Source organism: Schistocerca gregaria, chromosome 8, assembly GCF_023897955.1.
Source record: "Schistocerca gregaria isolate iqSchGreg1 chromosome 8, iqSchGreg1.2, whole genome shotgun sequence".
NCBI classification, from domain to species: domain Eukaryota; kingdom Metazoa; phylum Arthropoda; class Insecta; order Orthoptera; family Acrididae; genus Schistocerca; species Schistocerca gregaria.
The window spans coordinates 249,252,871-249,278,071 of NC_064927.1; the positions used below are offsets into that span (position 1 = coordinate 249,252,871).

General features: G+C 37.2%; 1 protein-coding gene across 1 annotated transcript in view; it reads left to right on the forward strand.

Moving 5' to 3' along the window:
* The window catches only part of LOC126284128 (osteopetrosis-associated transmembrane protein 1), a 91,001-nt gene extending 66,222 nt beyond the window's left edge, over positions 1–24,779 (forward strand). The window contains exon 6 of the mRNA XM_049982836.1: positions 15,500–24,779. Within this exon, the coding sequence (XP_049838793.1) occupies positions 15,500–15,555 (56 nt within the window). The 3' untranslated portion in view covers positions 15,556–24,779. The remainder of the gene's footprint in view (positions 1–15,499) is intronic.
* Positions 24,780–25,201: the final 422 nt, after the last annotated feature.

Sequence of the window (25,201 nt, forward strand, 5' to 3'; positions counted from 1 at the left end):
TGGTGGAGGCTTGATTGAAAACATCGCGGTATGTTTGTGTTGGTGTCATATAGTTTTCATTCAGTATCCAGAGTGGACCGAACCTTTGGCAACCTACAGTATAGTTGATGGCTATGTCACAGGTGGTACCGTGGGGATACTGCAGCTATATTCAAGATAAATACCAAAAAAAAAAAAAAAAACAGACTTCCTAACACTTACATTTACATTGGATGTTAATAATTCCCCTTTTTGAGAAATTTTTTGGAAGCTTCAGCCATTTTGCATGCATTTTATATCCTCTCTTTTAGGCCATCATTAGTTATTTTACTGCTCAAATAGCAAAACGCATCTAGTACTTTCAGTGACTCATCTACATCTACATAGATCATTCGCAAGCCACCATTTGGTGCATGGTGAAGGGTACCACTACTAGTCATTCCCATTTCTGTTCCACTCACAAATAGAGCTAGGGAAAAACTACTGTCTGTATGCCTCTGTGTGAGCCATAGTTTCTTGTATCTTATCTTCATGGTCCTTATGTGCAATGTATGTTGGTGGCAGTAGAATCGTTCAGCAGTCAGCTTCAAATGCCAGTTCTCTAAATTTTCTAAGTAGTGTTTCTCAACAAGGATTTCCAGGGATTCCCATTGGAGTTCCTGAAGCATCTCTGTAACACTGATATGTTGTTTGAACCTATGGTAACAAATATAGCAGCCCGCCTCTGAATTTCTTTGATATCATCCTTCAATCCAAACTGGTATGGATCCCAAACATTCGAGCAGTACTCAAGAATAGGTTGCAACAGCGTCTTTCGTGCGATCTCCTTTACACGTGAACCACTCTTTCCTAAAGTTCTCCCAATACATTGAAGTCGATCATTCGCCTTTCCTACTGCAGTTCTCACAAGCTTGTTCCTCTCATATCACTTCACAGCCTTCTCCACATTTAGGGCTAGCTGCCATTCATCACACCAACTGGAAATTTTGTCTAAGTAGTCTTGTATCTTTCTACAGTCACTCAACTTAGACACCTTCTGTGTACACCATGGCATTATCAGCAAACAATCACAGATTGCTGCCTGCCCTCTCTACCAAATCATTTGTGTGTGTAGAGAACAACAGTGGTCCTATCACATTTCCCTAAAACACTCCGGATGATACCCTTGTACCTGATGAACAATCACCGTTGAGGACAACGTAGTGGCTTCTATTATTTAAGAAGTCTTAGAGCTACTCACATATCTGTGAACTTATTTCATATGCTCACTTCTTCGTTAAAAGTCTGAAATGGGGCACTGTGTCCAATGCTTTCTGGAAATCTAGAAATATGGAATCTGCCTGTTGTCCTTTATTTATAGTTTGTAGTATATTCACAGCAGCTGAGTTTCGCACAAGCAATGCTTTCTAGAACCATGCTGATTCGTGGACATCTCAGTCTCAAGAAAATTTATTATTTTCGAACTGAGAATATGTTCCAGGATTCTGTAGCAAACAGAAATTAAGGATATTGGTGTTCATGTTGCAGATCAGTTCTTTTACCCATCTTATATATTGGAGTCACCTGCGCTTTTCTTTCAGTCACTTGGGACTTTGCACTGGTTGAGAGATTCTTGATAAATACAAGCTAGGTAAGGGCCAGTGGTGTAGAGCATTCTTTGTAAAATCAAAATGGGATTCTATCTGGACCTGATGAAATATTTACTCTCAGATCTTTCAGTTGTTTCTCTACGCCAGGGATTCTTATTACTATGTCGTAAATATGGGAGTCAGTCTGATGGTCAAATGAAGGTATGTTTGTATGATTCTCCTTTGTGAATGATTTCTTGAATGTGAAATTTAAAAGTTTGGCTTCCTTTTTGCTGTCTTCAGTTGTCCTACCAGACAGGTCAAGAAGGGACTGAGTGGAAGCCTTAGACCCGCTTAGCAATTTTAGACAAGAGCAAAATTTCCTCGGGTTCTCTGCCAGATCTTATGCTAAGATTTGATGATAGTTGGTGTATGCTTCGCATGTAGATCTTTTCAAAGATGCCTGAATTTCTACTAACCTTCACTTGCCATCATTTGTGCATTCCATTTTGAATCAAGAGTGCAACAACCTCTGCTTCCTCAGCATCCTCTGAATTTCGCTATTAAACCATGGTGGGTCTTTTCCGTCCTTTATGCACTTACGAGGCACATAACTCTCCAGATCGCAATTTACAATTTGTTTAAACTTTGCCTATAATTCCTTTACATGCACCTTACTGGAGATAAATGATGCCAGTTCATTGACTAAATGATGTACTAATAACCACGTATCTGCTGTATCTAGCAGAAACACTCTCCTAGCCTTCTTGACTGATTTATTAACTTCATGATTACTAATCCCTCTTTCCATACTGACATTGTCGATAAGGCCTGCTCTGTTTGTAGCTATAAATGCTTTCTATTGCATGTGGGCTGCCAAGCTAGCTGCTCAAGATAGTTTTTAGAAAACTTGTTCAAAAGTATTTCGCATGACTGTCTGCACCCCACCCTCTGCAATGTATCCATAGACGTCAGAGTCTATACTCGGTAGGTTAAAGCTGCCTCAAACTACTACTGCACGATCTGGGTATTTAAGTGCTGCTGACCCTAGACTTTATTTGAACAACTCTAGAGCTGACACAGTGGAAACGGGTGGCTGGTAAAAACATTCAACAATTAACTTGGTTTCTCCTACATCTGTTATACATGACCAGATAACTTCAGTGTCATACTAAACTTCGACCTCACTAGAGACAGCATTTTTGTCAGCTGCAGTGAATGCTCTCCCTCCTCTAGTCTAATCTGTCTATCCAGTATACATTCCACGACTCACTAAATATCTCAGAGCTTCGCACTTCGGGTTTCAGCCAGCTGTAGGTCCCAAGAATAATTTTAGTGTGAGAACTTTCCTGGAGGGCAGTAAATTCAAGAACTTTATTACATTGTCACCTAATTTGTCTGACTTAGTTTTGCAACAGTTCATTACCCTATTTTTTACTTGGGTTGATGTTTGTCTTGCACATTCCTTTCAAATCACTGTCCATTCCATTCATCCGTTCTTCAAAGTCCTTCACTGTCTCTGGCAGAATTATATTGTCATTGCCTAACCTCAAAGTTTTTATTTTTTTCTCCTTGAATTTTAGCTCCATCCCCAAATTTCCCCTTGGTTTCCTGTACTGCCTGATTGTTGTACATACTTATTAATGGTGGGCATAAGCTACAACCCTGTCTCACTACCTTCTCAAGTGCTTCAGCTCCAGCAGTGAGACATACTGTTGTTGGGCTTGTTTCTGTTTTGAGGCGCCAAGACCAGCCTCATTTAAACTCTTCTGTTAGGAGAGTTAATTTAGAGGTGGAATGGCTGCTTGGATCATATATGAGGTCTCATATGGGTGTGGTTCCTGTTGACTCTATCAGCAGGTGGGACTATACTAGGCATGTCCTTCAGCTCAACAGGAGAGGGAAGGGAAAATTGTTTGGACTAATAGCAAGTAATTTAAGGGGGGGGGCACTCTCACAAGTGTGAAGTGCCAGTGGATACAAGTGATAGAACAGCAGTCTTTTTTTAAAAGGTAGGGATGGCAGAAATGAAAGATTTTCAGGGTCAGGCTGAAAATGAAATTGAGATTAATAAAACAGGCAGGCAGAAAGCAAATTTTAATGTACACAATTCATGCAAACAGCCTTTCATTTCAACTTGATACTCGAAAATTGACTGTAAAGTTAGGTTCATCCAGTTGTAATTCAACCAGTGCACAGAATCATTTATCCTTATTGCATCAGAATACCCGAGGACTAAGGGGTAAGCTTAATGAGTTGGTTATTTGTGTTGAAGGATTAGTTGAGCAAACCAGTTGATACATCACTGACCACTGGTATAGATATGTTAAATGTTACAGGATTCAAGTTATCTTACGTCTGTAGAGAAAATATGGAGAAAGGAGGAGTCTGTAGAGAAAATATGGAGAAAGGAGGAGTTGCCACATTTGTCAGAATCTGTTTTGATTTCAAGAATATTGATAGTAATAAAAATTGCTCAGAGCCACACTTAGAAGCTTCTTCAACAGAAGTATTGTTTCATTATAAGTCCTTTATAATAGTAAGTATACACAGATCACATTCAGGAAGTTTTAGCCTCTTCATAAAAAATCTGGAATCTCTGTTGTCCCATCTCACATAAAAAAGAAGTGGTTGCTGGTGATTTTAATGTGGGTTTATTGAAAAGCTTTGCCTGTGAACGATTGTTGCAGTCAGTAACACTGTCATTTAGTTTAGTTCCTACTGTGAACTTTGCAGCTAGGATATGTAAATGCTCTGAGACTGCATTTGATGATATCTTTTTAGATAAATTTAGGGACAAAAGTCATATCACAAAACCAATGGTAAATGGGCAATCTGATCATGACATGCAGCATCTCGTGTTAAATGGGGAAACTTGTCAGGATTTAATATTTAAAAAAAAAATAAAAAAATCTGATTACAGGAGGGTAATAAATCAGTCAAAAATTGAGAAACTCAGGAAATTGCTCAAAGAAATGAACTGGATAGATGTTTACAATACTTCTTATTCAAAGGGAAAGTACAAAGCATTCATTAATAAAGTTACCTCCACTTTTGAAAATTTCTTTCCTCGAAAGGTAACTTAAGTCACACAGAAGTCAAGAAATAAACAAAGGATTACACAAGGAATGAAGATATGTGGGACGAAAAGGAGACTGTATCTACTGTCTAGCAACAGCTTTGATGTTACAATTGTAATGTATTATAAAGAATACTGCAAATTCCTGAAGCAAGTAATCCAGAAATCAAAGCAATTTGTTATAAGAAAGAGATCATTACATCAGGTAACAAAATGAAAACTCTATGGTATATAGTGAAGAAAGACAGGTGAGGCCAAAAAGGAAGGGGAATAGATAGCTCTAAAATTAAATAAGAGATTGGTAACAAGTGCATGTTGTGTTGCAAAACTCTTAAAGAAGTACTTTATTTCTGTTACTGTCAGCTCGCGGTTATCAGATTCGGTGAACAGTGCAATGAGTATCTGAGACCAGTCTTTAAAATTAACTTCAGTAAAATTTAAATGACACTCACATCTCACAAAGAAGTAGCATTCATCATAAAATCCTTAAAATGTTAATATTCTGGTGGATATGATAACATATCAACGAAATTAACCAAAGAGTGCTCGTGCGAGTTGAGTTCTTTCTTGAGTTTAATCACTCTCTTATCAACGGAATATTTCCAGACAGGCTGAAATATGCTGAAGTTAAGCCTCTTTACAAGATGGGTGATATATAGATACCATCAAACTATTGACCAATTTCACTTTAACCGGCTTTTTCAAAAATATTTGAGCAGGTTGTGTTCAAATGTCTCCTTAAGCTTCTGACTGCAAATAATATATTGTTCAAGTCACAGTTTGGGGTTCTTAGGGGTTCTGATATAGAGAAAGTTATTTACACTTACAGTGAGAATATATTTAATTCATTATATAGTAAAGATATGAATATAATAGAGGGAAACATTCCCTCTTTCCTTATGAAGCAACCGTAGGTTGCGAAAGCTTTAATTTTGTGTGTATGTTTGTGTGTCTATCGACATGCCAGTGCTTTCGTTTGGTAAGTCACAACTCTTCATTATATAGTAAATTAGATGCTACTGGCATTTTCCGTGATCTGTCAAAAGCCTTTGACTGTGTGGGCCACAGCATTCTCTTAAGTTAATTAGAATAGTGTGGTTTCACCGGCAGTGTTGCAAAATGGTTTGAGTCTTATCTAACAGGAAACAAAGGGTGTTGTTGTGAAGTGCCCGTGCAGTAAGCAGTCAGTCTTCATCTGATTGTGAATTAATTTTGTGTGGTACTACTCAAGGTTCCATCTTGGTCCATTGGTTTTTCTTGTGTACACCAACGACCTCTCGTGTGTTACATTGCCAGATGCTAAGTTCGTTTTGTTTGCAGATGATACAAATATTGCAATAAGTAGCAAATCAAGTACAGACTTAGAAATAGCTGCTAATCAAATTTTCACAGGCATTAATTAATGGTTTAAAGCTAATTCACTGTCATTAAATTTTGAAAATACTAACTACATGCAGTTCAGAGCCTGTAACAGATCTCCTTCCAGCATGCAGATTGGAAAGGTTGACAGTGTTAAATTTCTTGGTTTACAACTCGATAACAAATTGAGTTGGGAGGGGCATACCACAGAATTTCTGAAGCGCCTGAACAAATCTGTACTTGCAATGAGAATGACGTCAAATGTAGGAGATATAAATATAAAAAAAACTTGCATACTGTGCGTACTGTCATTCTATTATGTTATACATGATGATATTCTGGGGCAACTCATCAAACCGAGCAAAAGTTTCTAGCATGCAAAAGTGTGTAATAAGAATCATTTGTGGTGTTAATTCAAGAATATCATGTAGAAACCTGTTCAAAGAACTTTGTATTCTAACCACTGCTTCTCAGTACATTTATTCCTTATTGAAATTTGTTGCAAGTAATATATTTCCAACCAACAGCTCAATACATAGTATCAATGTTAGGAATAAGAACAATATACATAAAGACCTAAAATCACTTACATTGCTACAAAAAGGAGTCAAATATTCAGGAACACATTTTTGATAAATTGCCAGCAACCATTAAAAAACATGGATTCAGATGAAGCACGGTTTAAACAGAGTTTGAAAGACTTTTTGAAAGGCAAGTTCACCTACTCTATAGAGAAATGTCTTAACAGGGACTGTTAGACCAGCTTAAATAAAGTGTCTGTTAGATTTAAGTTTTGACAGCATTTGGTCACAACAGTCAAGATTAGGAATTTTGTGTCTGATATAAATTTATTTAATTTATTCATTCTGACAGTGTATTAATTCTGTAAATATTAGCAGTTACAGTTTACTGTAATGTATTCACCCATTCTGACAATCTCCTGACAAATGATCAGGATAGTAAGTATTATATTCAAATGTTTTACATATTTTATGTTATACTTTGCGACATATTCCACACCCATAACAATCATCTCATTTTTGGGGTCTATGGAACAAAAACTGAATCTAATCTATAATCTAATCTTTTTTGTCCTTCAAATTTCTATAACTACAATCTGGTTCCTGTACAAGCTATAAATGGCCTTTTCCTCCATGCCCATTGTGTTCAGAATTTTGAAGTGTATATTCCAGTTAGCATTATCAAAAGCTCTTTCTAAATCTAGAAAATATCTTCACCTGTTGGCATCTGCCTTCTTTGGCATCAGAATGTGTTGAGAGTATTTCTTCTTTCTCATATATCTTGCATACTGGGTGTGTTATATAAATTGTGTGAACTGTGCAAAATAGTTAATTGTGTGTGTGTGTGTGTGTGTGTGTGTGTGTGTGTGTGTGTGTGTGTGTGTGTGTAGGGGGGCTTACAGTAGTGGCAAGTGAAAAAGAGAGCAAATGATTATGTATTTGCAGATGTGTGGTGTGTGATAAGTAATGGAGCAGGGCAAAAACTTTTATTTTTTTCTGTTTGAGAAATGTTTGTGATGTAAGCTACAAGTTTAAAAATTATAGCATTGTTGGTGTTGTTTTGTGGAGGCAATCCCACTGTCAATGTAGACTTTTGTACAGCACCGCTGTTAGTACCTTTAAGTTAGCCCTCTTGATGTGTGCCTTTGTCGGGAATAAATATGGGTTGGGTGCTTAACAACCTGCACTGCAGACAGATGGTGAGTTAGTGTCTTGAGTCACCAAACTCTTTAACCCTTGTCAGGCTATTGGTAAGGTGGTTGGCAGCCCTGCTGCAACATGTAAATACTGTAATGTTGATATTCTGGCCCCTGTGGAAGAATATTGGGAGCAGTGGACTGAGGAAATCTGGGTAAGGTCATGGACTATGCTCAGTTGCTTCTATCTTCTTAAAGTTTGGCTAAATAACCATCTGTTTCCAATAATTTGTGCTTAGGGGCAGTAAATTAAAGAACTTTTGAATCCAAAGACAGGTTAGTGGTGGGAAGGGAATTAAAAAGATCAACTGGGATATAGTTGTGGTGTGAGATGTTGGAGAAATCTCAATGAAAATAGCAAGACTTCTATTAAAAATATTAAAAAAAACATTCCATGGAAATTGTTTAAATCTGTGCATCATTGTCTCAGAATCTGGTGATGAGGTAGAAGATAGAAGGCTTCTAAAAGGAGACAGAAACATAAATAATAGCAAATCCGACTTCAATATGACAATGGTCATTTGACTGTGATAATAAGTTTAAAGATCTATTCTTCAGTGGAACTCTTTGAGTGTGTTATCCAATATGGCAGAGGTTATATATTCATTGAACTTGCCAAGAATAGCAGCAGCGGAAATGGAATTAAAAGTAAACTTTGCTGTATTTAATGAAATAATAAAGAAATTGTACAGGGTGTGATGAGCCTCACATACCTTAAATATTGAACGGATAATGTACTAATGGCTAATGTACTAATATGATCCTCCCCCCATGAACCATGGACCTTGCCGTTGGTGGGGAGGCTTGCGTGCCTCAGCGATACAGATGGCCGTACCGTAGGTGCAACCACAACGGAGGGGTATCTGTTGAGAGGCCAGACAAACGTGTGGTTCCTGAAGAGGGGCAGCAGCCTTTTCAGTAGTTGCAGGGGCAACAGTCTGGATGATTGACTGATCTGGCCTTGCAACATTAACCAAAACGGCCTTGCTGTGCTGGTACTGCGAACGGCTGAAAGCAAGGGGAAACTACAGCCGTAATTTTTCCCGAGGACATGCAGCTTTACTGTATGATTAAATGATGATGGCATCCTCTTGGGTAAAATATTCCGGAGGTAAAATAGTCCCCCATTCGGATCTCCGGGCGGGGACTACTCAGGAGGATGTCGTTATCAGGAGAAAGAAAACTGGCGTTCTACGGATCGGAGCGTGGAATGTCAGATCCCTTAATCGGGCAGGTAGGTTAGAAAATTTAAAAAGGGAAATGGATAGGTTAAAGTTAGATATAGTGGGAATTAGTGAAGTTCGGTGGCAGGAGGAACAAGACTTCTGGTCAGGTGACTACAGGGTTATAAACACAAAATCAAATAGGGGTAATGCAGGAGTAGGTTTAATAATGAATAGGAAAATAGGAATGCGGGTAAGCTACTACAAACAGCATAGTGAACGAATTATTGTGGCCAAGATAGATACGAAGCCCACACCTACTACAGTAGTACAAGTTTATATGCCAACTAGCTCTGCAGATGATGAAGAAATTGAAGAAATGTATGATGAAATAAAAGAAATTATTCAGATAGTGAAGGGAGACGAAAATTTAATAGTAATGGGTGACTGGAATTCGAGTGTAGGAAAAGGGAGAGAAGGAAACATAGTAGGTGAATATGGATTGGGGCTAAGAAATGAAAGAGGAAGCCGCCTAGTAGAATTTTGCACAGAGCACAACTTAATCATAGCTAACACTTGGTTTAAGAATCATGAAAGAAGGTTGTATACGTGGAAGAACCCTGGAGATACCAAAAGGTATCAGATAGATTATATAATGGTAAGACAGAGATTTAGGAACCAGGTTTTAAGTTGTAAGACATTTCCAGGGGCAGATGTGGACTCCGACCACAATCTATTGGTTATGACCTGTAGATTAAAACTGAAGAAACTGCAAAAATGTGGGAAATTAAGGAGATGGGACCTGGATAAACTGAAAGAACCAGAGGTTGTACAGAGTTTCAGGGAGAGCATAAGGGAACAATTGACAGGAATAGGGGAAAGAAATACAGTAGAGGAAGAATGGGTAGCTCTGAGGGATGTAGTAGTGAAGGCAGCAGAGGATAAAGTAGGTACAAAGACGAGGGCTGCTAGAAATCCTTGGGTAACAGAAGAAATATTGAATTTAATTGATGAAAGGAGAAAATATAAAAATGCAGTAAATGAAGCAGGCAAAAAGGAATACAAACGTCTCAAAAATGAGATCGACAGGAAGTGCAAAATGGCTAAACAGGGATGGCTAGAGGACAAATGTAAGGATGTAGAAGCTTATCTCACTAGGGGTAAGATAGATACTGCCTACAGGAAAATTAAAGAGACCTTTGGAGAGAAGAGAACCACGTGTATGAATATCAAGAGCTCAGATGGCAGCCCAGTTCTAAGCAAAGAAGGGAAGGCAGAAAGGTGGAAGGAGTATATAGAAGGTTTATACAAGGGCGATGTACTTGAGGACAATATTATGGAAATGGAAGAGGATGTAGATGAAGACGAAATGGGAGATACGATACTGCGTGAAGAGTTTGACAGAGCACTGAAAGACCTGAGTCGAAACAAGGCCCCCGGAGTAGACAACATTCCATTAGAACTACTGACAGCCTTGGGACAACCAGTCCTGACAAAACTCTACCAGCTGGTGAGCAAGATGTATGAGACAGGCGAAATACCCTCAGACTTCAAGAAGAATATAATAATTCCAATCCCAAAGAAAGCAGGTGCTGACAGATGTGAAAATTACCGAACTATCAGTTTAATAAGCCACGGCTGCAAAATACTAACGCGAATTCTTTACAGACGAATGGAAAAACTGGTAGATGCAGACCTCGGGGAGGATCAGTTTGGATTCCGTCAAAATGTTGGGACACGTGAGGCAATACTGACCTTACGACTTATCTTAGAAGAAAGATTAAGAAAAGGCAAACCTACGTTTCTAGCATTTGTAGACTTAGAGAAAGCTTTTGACAATGTTGACTGGAATACTCTTTTTCAAATTCTAAAGGTGGCAGGGGCAAGATACAGGGAGCGAAAGGCTATTTATAATTTGTACAGAAACCAGATGGCAGTCATAAGAGTCGAGGGGCATGAAAGGGAAGCAGTGGTTGGGAAAGGAGTGAGACAGGGTTGTAGCCTCTCCCCGATGTTATTCAATCTGTATATTGAGCAAGCAGTAAAGGAAACAAAAGAAAAATTTGGAGTAGGTATTAAAATTCATGGAGACGAAGTAAAAACTTTGAGGTTCGCCGATGACATTGTAATTCTGTCAGAGACGGCAAAGGACTTGGAAGTGCAGTTGAACGGAATGGACAGTGTCTTGAAAGGAGGATATAAGATGAACATTAACAAAAGCAAAACGAGGATAATGGAATGTAGTCAAATTAAATCGGGTGATGCTGAGGGAATTAGATTAGGAAATGAGACACTTAAAGTAGTAAAGGAGTTTTGCTATTTAGGAAGTAAAATAACTGATGATGGTCGAAGTAGAGAGGATATAAAATGTAGACTGGCAATGGCAAGGAAAGCGTTTCTGAAGAAGAGAAATTTGTTAACATGGAATATAGATTTATGTATCAGGAAGTTGTTTCTGAAAGTATTTGTTTGGAGTGTAGCCATGTATGGAAGTGAAACATGGACGATAACTAGTTTGGACAAGAAGAGAATAGAAGCTTTCGAAATGTGGTGCTACAGAAGAATACTGAAGATAAGGTGGATAGAGCACGTAACTAATGAGGAGGTATTGATTAGGATTGGGGAGAAGAGAAGTTTGTGGCACAACTTGATTAGAAGAGGGGTTCGGTTGGTAGGACATGTTTTGAGGCATCAAGGGATCACAAATTTAGCATTGGAGGGCAGCGTGGAGGGTAAAAATCATAGAGGGAGACCGAGAGATGAGTACACTAAGCAGATTCAGAAGGATGTAGGTTGCAGTAGGTACTGGGAGATGAAGCAGCTTGCACAGGATAGAGTAGCATGGAGAGCTGCATCAAACCAGTCTCAGGACTGAAGACAACAACAACAACAACATGATCCTGAATAAAAAAGGATACAAACCTGGGAAGAAACAGAGTTGTCTGATAAAAAAATATTATGGTCTTTCAATTAAGAAAATCTCAAATAGAAATACAGCTGTTTTGAAAATTTATTTAATAGTGAGAGGTACCAAATTAAATCAAGCTGTAAGTTGAACATTTTATGTAATGATGGATATACATAAGCAGATGAAATAGAACAATTATTTTACAAAGATATTTCTGCAAGCAAATGTTACTGGAATGATGATGCCAGATGGGGTGCGTAAAATCTTTGGAATTTCAAAGGAAGGAAAGAAACTTTGAGATTATGGTATTTAAATTAAGGAAACCTCAAATAGAACAAGGCAGCTGTTTAAGAGAAGGCATTAGTTTCAAACAAATGATAATAGGAACATGTTAGAATATGTTGATTTGAACAAAACTATCTGGAAATGCCCTAAAATGCATTTGAGAATTTACAGTGGGAATTTACCAAGGGAAACAATTGACAGAAAAATGAGTTCGTGAAAATAAGACAGAAGCTTACGTTAGGTAGAAGTCACATTTTATTATTAAAGATGAAACTGTAACTGACAGTAGAGAGAAAATGTTCCAAGCATTACATCTTCAGCCAGTCAACAGTGTCCTTCTAAATTTACACTTTTCTGCAATGAATTTTCCTTTTGATTCAATAGAAAAAGCATTAGATATTTATTAGCCAAAGGAACAATCTGGTTTTAGAAGTGGACATAGCACATGGACCATTTGCCAGATGTGAAAATGAAATTATAGTTCTGAGCAATGAGTGTGAATTACCACTTTTCTGAAATTTAAAGATTTTGAGAAAAGCTTTTGACTAAGTTTGAACAAAATCTGTTGTAAAAGCCGATAAGAAAGGAGCCACTGATTTTTTCCTCTTAATATATATACTGAGGAGTATATATTTGTAAATGTTGTAGATTCTGTTGAACTTCACCCTAACTGTAAGAAATTCAGATTTGAAAGAAGAGTCAAGCAAGAATATTACATGGCACGGAAGCTATTATCTGCTGTTCTAAAGGAATTTACCTTAAACTGGGAAAAGAAGCACCAATAATTGATAATGGAAGATACTTGATGTGACTGCATTTTACTGATCTTATTGTATGTACTATTATTTAGCTCTATTCATAATAAATTTCAATAATGAATAGAAGAAATTAATAGAGCAAGTTTGAAAGTAGGCCTGAAAATCTTTGAAAGTATTAAGAAGTGATATGTATGACAAACATTGCCTTTCCCACTGTGGTCCACCTAGTATGAAAATTCAAAACTGTAATTTGAAACACCAGATGGAGTACTTACTAATGGCAGCAGTGCAGTAATTGTTTTGTTGTAGTCCATAATACTTTAAAATCTGAGGAAAAATGAGAGCGGTAGAACAGTCTTTCACTTCTACAGAAATAGGAACTGACAGGAAAGGTTATAAATATCATGCAAACCTCATTTCAACTTGATATAAAACCTTGGCATACAGTAGTGAATGCTAGTATGCTGGTGAAGGTGTATGAAGTGAGATGAGTTGGGCCAAGAAAAAAAAGAATGAGATTAACAACAGAAGAATATATAAATGGAAAACTGCAAAAAGAACATTTAGTACACCATTACTACCAAAAGTAATAGTAGTTCTGAACTGGCACTGAAGTTAGGTTTATGATAAGTCGAGGAAAACAAAGAAAGGGATAATAAAAAGTAAAGGAGGGCCATTAACATTTAACACCCCAGTGTTAGTGAGTTCATTTATGATGTTAAATGAGAGTTCTTTTTCTTATTCAATAAATTAACAATGATAGCAATGTTATAGGATAAAAATGGTAGGATGAATAAAAGAATGACAAAAAAGGCAAGAGAACAGAGCAAGACTAAAAAATGGAAGCTGTTGTATTTTTGAAATGACATGTGTAGAGGAAAGGCAGAGAGAAAAATAGAATGGCATTGACACACACATACAAAAACACAGTGTGATATTATTGCAGTCTGTTGAAAGGCACTGTCACAATGCTGTTGTCAGTGTTCCCTCAGTGTGAGCATTTATATGAAATATCAAGATGGTAAGGCATCTCATAATCACTGTACCCTTCAGGCTCAGTGTCAACTGAGAACTCCACTCTTTATATCATATCATTGCTGGCAATCGCTCATGTTGCTTCTCTTGAATTGCCTGCTCTCTTTTTCTAGATTTGTGTCTGTAATAAACTAAGTATTTTATCTGTTCTTCTCTTGCCCTAAACCTTAATTTTGTTGACTCCATCCTTTTGGTAGTTTCACATTTCCCTGCTATCTCTTTGTAACATTATATTCTTAGAATCAGTATAATTATTGATAATATCTCACTTACCAGGGGCGTTTGAAAAGTCCGCGCAAAAATAAAAACTACTTACGTGTTTGGGGTAAACATTTATTTTTCGACATAGCCTCCCTTTTAGACTTACACACTTTGTCCAACACTGTTCTAATTTTTTGATCCCTTCCAAATAATAGGAATTGTCCAAGTCTGCAAAATAGCTATTAGTTGCTGCAATCAACCACCTCATTTGAATAAACTCTTTGTCCCGCCAACCATTTCTTCAAATTGGGGAACAAATAGTAGTCCAAGGGGGCCAGGTCTGGAGAATAGGGGCAATGTGAAACAAGTTGGAATCCTGTTTCCATTAATTGTGCGACCACAACTCCTGAGGTGTATGCCGATGCGTTCTCGTGGTGGAAAAGGACTTTTTTGCGGTCCAGTCGCCAGCATTTTTCTTGCAGCTCAGTTTTCAAACAGTCCAGTAACAATGAATAATATTCAACTGTAATAGTTTTACGCTTTCCCAGATAGTCAATGAGGATTATCCCTTGTGAATCCCAAAAGACAGTCGCCATAACCTTTCTGGCCGAAGGAATGATCTTCACCTTTTTTGGTGCAGATTCTCCCTTGGTAACCCATTGTTTAAATTGTTGTTTGGTCTCAGGAGTATAGTAATGTATCCATGTTTCATCCACAGTGATGAAACGACACTTGAAGTCCTGCGAATTCTACCTGAACAGCTGCAAACTTTAAACGATTCCGTTTTTGGTCACGAGTGAGCAATCGCAGAACCCATCTTGTGGATAGCTTTCTCATGTCCAAATGTTTATGCAAAATATTATGTACTCATTCATTTGAGATGCCCACAGCACCTTAACTCTTCTGTCATCCATCACCATATCATGGATTTTATCAATGATTTCTTGAATCATAACCTCCACAGGGCGTCCAGAATGTTCAGCATCACTTGTGCCCATATGACCACTCCGAAAATTTTGAAACCACTTATAAACTGTTCTAATCAAAGGTGCAGAGTCACCATACTGTTTATCAAGCTTCTCTTTAGTCTCCTGAGGCGTTTTGCCTTTCATAAAGTAATGTTTAATCACCATAAAGAATTCTTTTTCGTCCATTTTTGGCAATCACTTGACTTCCTTGATTCACATGAATGCCAAACACAAAGAAATAGACCAATATGGCTGAAACTTGGTGTGTGTTCTTTACAAAGATGCTACTAACTAAACATGACCTCGATACGTGCCGGTTTTGCCATCTCTCGGACTTTGCAAGGACATATCAAACACCCTTCATACAGTTTTTAATTTACATTGTCATTACATACAAAACAGCATAGTTAGTGTTTGTAATTAATTTTAAGGTAACTTTATACCACGCAAATTTTCTGTGATGGCCATTTAATTTACAGAGAAGCGGTTGGCAGAGCATCTAAGCAGGCCATCAACAAGTACAGCTGCTACCTGATGATACAATGACATAATCTAATGTTAATGTACCAAAGATTGTTGTTACTTTTATAATAGCTGTTATGTTCATATTTGAAGCTGTGATTTCATTCTTTGTACATTATCTTCTAAGGTTACATGGCCAAAAAAATTGTGATATGTTTCAGTTTTACAGTATTTATTTAGGTGTGATATTTTTCATATTATAATAGAACAGGAGTCTCGTAGCAAAATACTAGATTCATATATGTATGTTTATTTATTTTTAGGTTAAGTAGCCATATTAAAAAATTGCTGCAAACATGACTAAATGTGCAAACTACTGTTATTGGTTAAGTTTCATGACCTGTACTCATTTCCTGTCTTTATGGGAGACAAGAAAATGTGCATGTGAATGAGAACTAAAACATTGAGTGACAAATGATAAATGGCAGAAGACTGGCTGGAATGTACAGTGAACAGTTAAGAAAGAAATGAAAAGTTGTGACAGCACTGATTGCTTAATTTGCTGTGTTTGAAGCAACAAAAGGAAAAAGTTTCAGTGAAATTGAGGTAATTAAAGACAGAGCATTAGCTCAGCTGGTAAAGTACGAGGACGGAAATATCTAATGTGAGTTCAGTGCCTTAACCATTGTGCAACATAGTTCAGCCCCAGTTGCCAGCAGGTGTGAATATTCAAAGAAAATTTGAATATATCTGGGGTCTGAATCACAATGCAAACTAATTAATTGCACAATTATTACTGAATTTTGAAGTTAGCCAGCCAGTTGAAGACAATGTGTAATGTACTTACACACAACTGAATATTAAATTTTATATTGTTTCTATGCTAGAGTTTTATATTTGAGCCACTTGATGATGGTACAAATCTGCTGGTATTTGAACTAATTAGATGGCAGGGAGGAACCTTGCATCAAATAACACAGGAATAAACATTAAATTATTGCTGTAAGTGACAGTGTTTGGGTACATCTACGACAAATGGGTCACACAATAATCAGTGTCATAAGTGCAGTAGAATGAATGTACCTAAAATGCTTCTTACAACCCTCCCCTTACCTGTTCTTCATATCCCAGTCATGAAACTTGTAAGTGCACTAATGTTTTTACGTTTGCAAGTTTAGTAATTTTTTACACTTCTCTTTGTTACCTGTTACCAATCATGTTATGTATGTTGGGTGTTTTTGTAGTTATTCCATGTTAACAAAGTAAACTCATTGTAACAATGGAAAATCCAGGATGAAATAATGATATTATTATGAAAAGGATATTTTTACACTTCTCTTTGTTACCTGTTACCAATCATGTTATGTATGTTGGGTGTTTTTGTAGTTATTCCATGTGAACAAAGTAAACTCATTGTAACAATGGAAAATCCAGGATGAAATAATGATATTATTATGAAAAGGATAGTTTTCTACTCACAATAAACCGGAGATGCTAAGTTGCGGATAGGCACAACTGAAAGTGTGTCAAAAAAGTAAGAGTTGGCAGAAAGTGTCCTTTCTTTGGCAGTCTGTTTGTTGTCCCTATCTGTGACTCACCATCTTTACTATATAGTGAGTAGCAATCTGTTGTGTTCATAATATTATCATTCAACTCATTGTAAACTGCATGCCTCTTCTAGGAATGTGTGTCTCACTACTTTCCATGATGTAGTTTATGTTACAACCAAAATCCATAGCAGTATAGCTTGATTTTTGAAACATTAAATATTCTGCCATATATATTTCCGGCTTGTCTTTCTGATATCTTTCCCTCAGAGCCACTGTCCTCAAGGCAACATAATCTGGAAACGACCACGTTTTGTTGTGATTGATTGCTGTAAAACCCTTCTGCAAGTGCTCTGGTACCTTATTGATGTGAGGTGGATATTTTCTTCATCTGTAGTTATGATTATATTTCCTTCTTCCATACCAACTCTATAAAAATATGAATTTTCTGTATGAAAATGTGTATAGAATAGCTCTGTTATGGACATCTTGCACACTTTGCTACCCAAAAGTGGCTTCCGTAGTTTGTCATCCAGTAGTTTGAGCCAATGAAAAAAGATTGAGATCCCGGCAGAAGCCTGTATGTGACACCGTGGCAACCAGAGAATCTGACCTATCTTCAGGATCAAGTGCTTTATCATAGGAATGGTGCTTGGACATGTCATTGGACTGACTGTCTCTTGTCACTTGTGATCCAGACATCTGTCAGCGCATAGCTGGCAATGTTTGGGGCATATGTCATAAGAGAGAGGAGGAGGGGGGGGGGGGGGGCTGTTAATATCAGTATAAGCTTATTCATTGACAAATCAAAGAGTGGAAGGAGAATATTATCAGAAATGATAATAAGTGATGACAACTATAGCGTACCTTCACTCATACTTGCTATGCTCTTAAATAACACTTAATCTGCCAGCACGTAGCTGTTGGTGAGAGGAGTACTTGCTACTTTATTCAGATGACAACAAACTTAGTAACTGCAATTTCTCCATGTGGAATATGGATTCAGAATAAGTTATTTTACAGTCATTGTTCACATAGAGGTCCTTTACACAATGGTGCCATGCTTCAGCTAAAGGAATCCCCTTTTCCCCTCTTTAATCACATGTGGGAGATTGGAGTCTTCTCTGATTCTTAAAGGTATGTGTTACTAACTATCGTAGTGTTCCCTTACTAGACTTATACCTTCGGCTGGATGGTGAATTGCTGTCTCGTGTGGGATTTGAATCCAAACACCTTCTTGCTTCTAGAGCAGATCCAGGTGATATAAATTCCACTGTTAATAATCTCATTCTGCAGGAGATTACTGCACAGCAGGCTTGCACAGACAAAACAGCACTACTTAGAAGTATCTTCCAATACTGAAATAGCCAATAATACTACTTGAAGGTATTTCATCTGTGATATCTTCATATAACGTTATCAGTGTGGTTTCGAGTTCACTGTCTGTTCCAAGCATTTAGAACAGTGTTCCTAGGGAGAGTGTCTTGCCTTTGCTGTTGTCATCAGTAGCGTAATAGACATATTTAGGAGACCACTACATTGTTCAGAATATATCAGTTGTTTTCACATATATTTTGCTTTTTTTTCCAGTCTCTAAACAGCAACACATGAGCTACTAGTCAATATCCTGAGTCTGGAGAAGTGGGCACTATGCTATGGTTTTGGGTTGGTTTATCAACAGAAAAACATTAGTCTAGATATTCAGTTTTAACGGCGTAAATAGTGTTTAGGTATTCAGTTTTAATGGCGTAAGTAGAAACCAGTGGCATTACAAATAAGGAACAGCTTTCTTAGTACTAAAATTTCATTGAAATTTCTCCTGTGTAGCACACCTCAGGGATCTTTAAGGTCTGCAAGGAACTAAATATTCTTCAGTGCTTTAATCACAATTCAAAGAATACCTGTTTCAGTTTTATAAAACATGTATGCAATCCCAATCCAGTTATAGCTGCTGGTTATATAAATCAGTGGGACTGCACATACTGAGATACCTAACACTATACACCATGACAGGATTTGCCTGGCTGTAGACTCCTACAGAACCAGTCCCGTAACCAGTCACTGCTGAAATAAGTGGTCCACTACGATCTGTTTGGCAGCAACCCCTAATAATGCATGACTATCCCACCCTGTGGCTACTCATCTCACTGTGCAAATGGTTTTCACAAATCATGTGTGAGCAAACCATTTGGGTTCTCCATATTCATCATCATCATCATCATCATCGTCTTCTTCTTCTTCTTCTTCTTCTTCTTCTTCAGTTTCCCATCAGTGTCTGCGTAGGCTTCTTTATCTGCAGTGGTCTTCCCACCACCTCTGTGCTATTGCTCTGGCTCAGACCAGCGCATATGCATACTTTCTTCCACCCCATTTAAGCACTTGTCCCTTGACCTTCCCAATGGTCTCTAATTCTCTTCTTCAACTGGTGCATCTTTCTAGGCTTCATAGTTTTATCCATTCTCTGAAAGTACCCAAACATTGGTGATGGCAGTAACAGTAACTAATGTAGCACACAAAGTAAATTACTCTGCACTGAAAACAATTCAAATGCAAGCAATATGCCTCATTTTCTGATTGTTATTTTTAAGTTTTTGTTCAAATTGTGAGACTGTAGAGCTGCAGGTGGCTTTAAGCTACACTACTTAAATTTGCCCTAAACATTACAGATAGAAATTGAGCAACAACAGACTTAATAAATGAATTAATTACAGAAAATCATAATATTCATGAGAGAGAGGAGGGGGTGGTGTGTTAATATCAGGATTAGCTTCTTCATTGACAAATCAAAGAGTGGAAGGAGAATATTATCAGAAATGATAATAAGTGATGACAACTATAGCGTACCTTCCCTCTTACTTGCTATGCTGTTAAATAACACTTCATCATCATCAATTTAACATACACTTCTGGATGGAGGCTCCTGCTAGGCTTTTTCAAGCAATGCAGTCTTCAGTTAAAAGCATTTCTGGTGCTTCTTCACATTTTAAAATGGCATCTTACCCATCTTTTGTTCAGTTGTCATCGCAGTCCTCTCTTAGCTGTTGGATTGCAGCAAAGAACTTCAGTGGTCCATCTATCATTCATGTGTATGGCTACATGAACTGCCCATTCACATTCAGTTTTCATTACAGTCATGATTGCCTTCATTTCCAGTCTGATTTCTGACCATTTGTTTTCCTGTCTGGTCTGAACATGCATCTCTCCCTTGCTTGCTGAGCGATCCTTGGTTCTTTAATGACTTTTTCATTCGAATTTCTTGTCTCAGCTGCCACAATTCAAACCAGTAACACACAAACACCAGGCACAAATTGAGACTCACATAGCATGTGTGGCACAGCTTCCATTTTTGTAACTCAGCAGGTCCAAGTGCAACTGTCCAAATTGGGATGTGGCGCATGGCGACGTGACATATGCCTGCGCCAGGTCGTGTGGCGGCATGTTTGAGGCACAACTCCTCACACCATGCGAGCATTATGGGAGGGGTGAGGTGGGGGTGGAAAAGTTGTCCTGGCATGTCCTCCGTCAGGCTATCCACACATGGCCAGTGGTAGTGTTGGGCGTCTGAAAAATATTGCCTTATCACTGAACATTATTGTCATTGAGTGATGTTTCATTTTTTTCATTAGTCCATTATATTTTTCAGTTATTTATACCTATATAGTTTTGCTGTTTCATTTCATTATTGTTTCTTTTGTCATGAACCATTCACAGTTCATTGACTGGTGAACCATTAGCCACTGGGATTATATCTTCTGTTTCCACAATGTTTTCAAATTGCAAGAAGGGACAGACAATTCATCACGAGGGTAATGAAGTAGGAAGTAATAATATAAAATCATGTGACCAAAAAGCAAGACCAGAAATTCTAAATGTTATACTGTGAGACTAGGGTGTGTATGTGCTGCCTGTGCTAACATATCTGTACAATCCATTACAAAAATTTGAAAAGTAGAAATTCCCGTAGATGTATCTGCTATCCACTCCTGGTAAAAAGTGTCCAATATCTGAAGTATATGAGTTTCACTTTGATTACTTGGATATGAATGTGATAAGGGACTTCATACTGCATGCATGCAGACATCACATTTTCGCTGTAATCTAGACATTCCCCCTGAATGACATTTTTAACTGGCGCATAGTTTAGAGAAAAAGCATTTCAGTGGTTGTGTACACGGTATCATCATCGATTAACTAGTTACACAAAAGGCTACACGAATGACGAATGCAATTGGCTTTATTTCGAAAGTATGGTTGACCTGGAAGAGTCTGATGATATGATATATATTTAATTTACTGAAATGTGGTGGTGACAAGACAGTCCTACTTTCATGACAGCGTTTTTTTTTTTTAACAACGTGAACTCTTCCCCACACAAGGCCCACCTGGCTAGTTTCCATATTCCTGTCACACGCATTGTTCTCAGCTGCTGACAGTACACTGACCATTGTGTTGTTTTCTTTTCTCAATAACTATCCTATTCACGAATCACACATTGTCATTGTGGCCAGCTGTAGGCAAGTAACCATTGTCTGACATGGGCGTGTCACTCTGCCTTAATGGTATGCTCATCGTCATTTTAATACTGGCCAGATGAGAAACAGGAATAAAACCCTTTGGCAAATTTCCATTCCAGTCATTTCATTGTTAAAAATAAAATGGGTTATGAGGATTCAACCAAAATTGCAACAGAATTGACAATTTATTTTTGTGTGAATTAATAAGCTTTCTTCATTCTAAGAAGCATCGCCATTTATGATTAACAGCTACATTTCTCTTGGTGACAGGTTTCATTGTACTCCTCTTGGCAAAACACAGTATAATTTGCACAAACTCACTTTGCAGTAGCTATTTAGACAAAATTCTGAAACGGCAATTAGTGATGAGAGAAATCAATAGCTTACAGAAACCTTCATTGTGTCAGTTTGCAGTAACATAAGAGAAATTTCGTGCTAGGAAATTCTCCGCTTCACTAGTTAGTGATGACACTTAAAAAATTATAGTCGCAGAAGTGAAAAAATAAATAAAATAAAAACTATAACTTCTTATATATCACCATAGATAAAGTAGGTGTTAACAATTTCACAAAATGCTCTCCTCCTTTGGTGCTACAATTCAACCAAATTTCATTTCAATATGAGGAGTGTTATGAATATTATATTCTCATAGCTTTGCAATCTGGAGTGAACTCGCTATGTCCAATCCTTTTTCTCAAGATTGTAGGCCGATAGTGGCCTCATCCCAAGTCTAAAGAAAAATTCAGTTTGTTAGCTAAATTTCACTTGCAACATCGTATAGTGTAACGTGCACCAAATGCAGGATCATAATGACCACTATTTTTCCTTGCAAACTTTTCAGAATTTTTGTGCAGTGTCTTACCTAAATGGGTGCATCGTAATATGTAGTGAGATGATGGGCACTTCACCATGAAGCTGACATATATCACTACAGATAAAACAAAAATCAAATATTTTTACTGAATAGTTTTCGTAAAATACTTTGAGATAGATTACAGAGTGAGGGCTCTTAAATTTCGTTGGCGCAGAGCTTCATCAACCTGTGCATGCAAAGATTGTGTACACATCTCAATATGCACAGGACCAGTGCAACACATGAGGAATGTGCGAGTCGCACTGTAGTGTCGTGTCGCATCACACATGCTAAACATGTCTCGATTTGCTCTCAGCGTTATGGTAAAGTTTCCTTTTCTGGCACAACTGAAACTTAGTTTCAAAACCTTATTTATGTTACTATAATTGATCTATTTATTTCTATTTCTGTCCATCCAGCTATCTTCAGCTGCCCTCAGCACAAAAACTGAATAAGAAAAACTGACTTCACTACTGACTTCCATAATCTTTTTTTGGTGCATTTGTTGTATGTTGTACAGCAATTGTAATTTGAATCGTAGCTTGCATTGTTTGCAGTTTAGATTTTGTTCATGTTCTTAGTATCCATTTCTCTAGCAGAAACAGTATTTATTGGTTTTGTCTTTTACTTCACAAGTGCAGTACTTGTAGAACTTTTCGATCGTCTTTTTTCTTCTGGAAAAGAAAATTTTATTTTTTCTCATAGAAGCTCAGCAGTCTTAATCAGTTAGTGCAGATTTCTGATTTTATTTCTGTCTGTAGTTTTCAGTTGCTTTATACAGTTTAGGAAATACTTGCATTTGATGTTCTTAGTAGTTTGGATTTATAGTAATATAGCCTGAGGAAAAAGAAAAATGTTTGTCTAAGGAGGCTGAGATGAAGACTCTTTGTGAATAGTGTGATTTAAGTTTTGCACTTACTTCTTTCTTTTTAGTAATTAATAAAGTCAGTACTAGATTTAAGAGAGAATTTTTTAGTGAGTTTAATTTTAAGTGTGGATTAATGTATTGGAACTCTTAACTGATTAAAGAAACATTACAGTAATTAAATTTTATATTTGTGACAAATTTCGACAAATTGTACTTTCAGTAAAATGTTTTGGTGGGTAGTGCTTCATAAACAATTGGTATGACATTTTTGAATGAAGCTGTAATAAGATCCATGTATTTTAAATTAGAAGAAAATGTTATGAACACAGCTGACCTATGAAGTGAGGCATACAAGAACACAGAGTATACATAGAGTGTAAAACAACAAATGTTGTATGACTTTAAATAATTGCTACTAGAAATAAGAGAAGTGTGATTTTTTAAGAGAGACATAAAGAGTATTGTACAAAGATTTTATGTTTATAATAGTTTGAAATGTATAAACATTGTTATACAGTTGCAGTGATATGCCATCAGTTATTAATCACACGCTCTAAAAAGGCTCTTAGCACAGCGGCTAACTGGTGTAGCTGTACATATAGAAATAGTAAGATCATACTTCAATTTAGATTGATATTCACTTGTGTGCGCTTGCTACCAACTGTAGCTTTCAATACTGTGTGCAAAGAATATGTCAATACATTTAAACTGTTTCAAACTCTGTTACACATAATATGTAAAATAAAGAAAGGCAACCACTGACCTTTAGCTGATTGATGCATGGCGAATAGAAACATGTAACAGAAAACATTATTTACATTAGCTTTTGAGCTCTTGCTCTTTCTGTACTAAAAGTACACACACACACACACACACACACACACACACACACACACACACACACACACATTGTAGTCATGGTGCGACTCCCACTGTGTCCATGGTGTGTGTGTTTTTTTGTGTTTGATTGTGTTTGTGTGTGTTATTTTACCAGAGAAGAAGCTAGATCTTGAAAGCTAGAGTAAATACTGTTTTCTATTACATTTTCTATGCGCTATAAGTGAGTGGTTACTTTTCCTTTGTTTTGTGTGTTACCCATTCAGGAACTTCCATTCCTGTTACATATATTATGCCTGCTTTCATTTATGATCACTTTGACACACTGCTTACTCGTGCTGACTGGATTGTTCACTTAAATGAAAAAGCTTTTGATACCTACTGAGGCCATTTGACTTCAAACAATGCAGCCACTCCAGTCAGCCGCTGAACCAAGAGTCTTAATAGTGTGAACAGTTTGTATGAGATATCTCTGTTTAGTAAGTGAGCAAGTTCCTCAGTTAAATTTTCTTGCATAATTTTGTAAAGAATATTAAAGTTTATTGATATCTTTTGCTATTGTTGTTGGTTTAGAGTTTGAATAGACAACATATACATTTCTGCTGTATTTATTAAATGCAAAAGAGATACCACTTATTTAAAGTTGTTCCCTAATTGTTAATAAATTAATGAAATTTAGCTCTGTATTTTATATAGCTGTCCCCCTCCCCCTTTCTCTCTCTCTCTCTCTCTCTCTCTCTCTCTCTCTCTCTCTCTCTCTCTCTCTCTCTCTCTGCAGAATCTCTGAATTCTTGGTGAAGCAGTTACGTGAGACCGGTTTGGTTCTGTAGTGAGTTTGCTTGAGTTTTTCAAAGCTTGTTGCATCTAAATACTATGTACATATTGTATAATTTGGCCTTCATGAAAAAGAAACAACTATTGGGATTTGATTTCAGGCATGTAGTCCTAAGTGCCTCTTGAGAAGCTAGTATGACATCATCCCATGTAGAACCATTCTATAGCATTGCTGATAGTTGTTCTTTCATCACTACAACTGCTACACTCTCACCTTTAAATGTCCAACTTTTTTTTTTCCCCTGTATTGTTGGAACTTTTAAAAA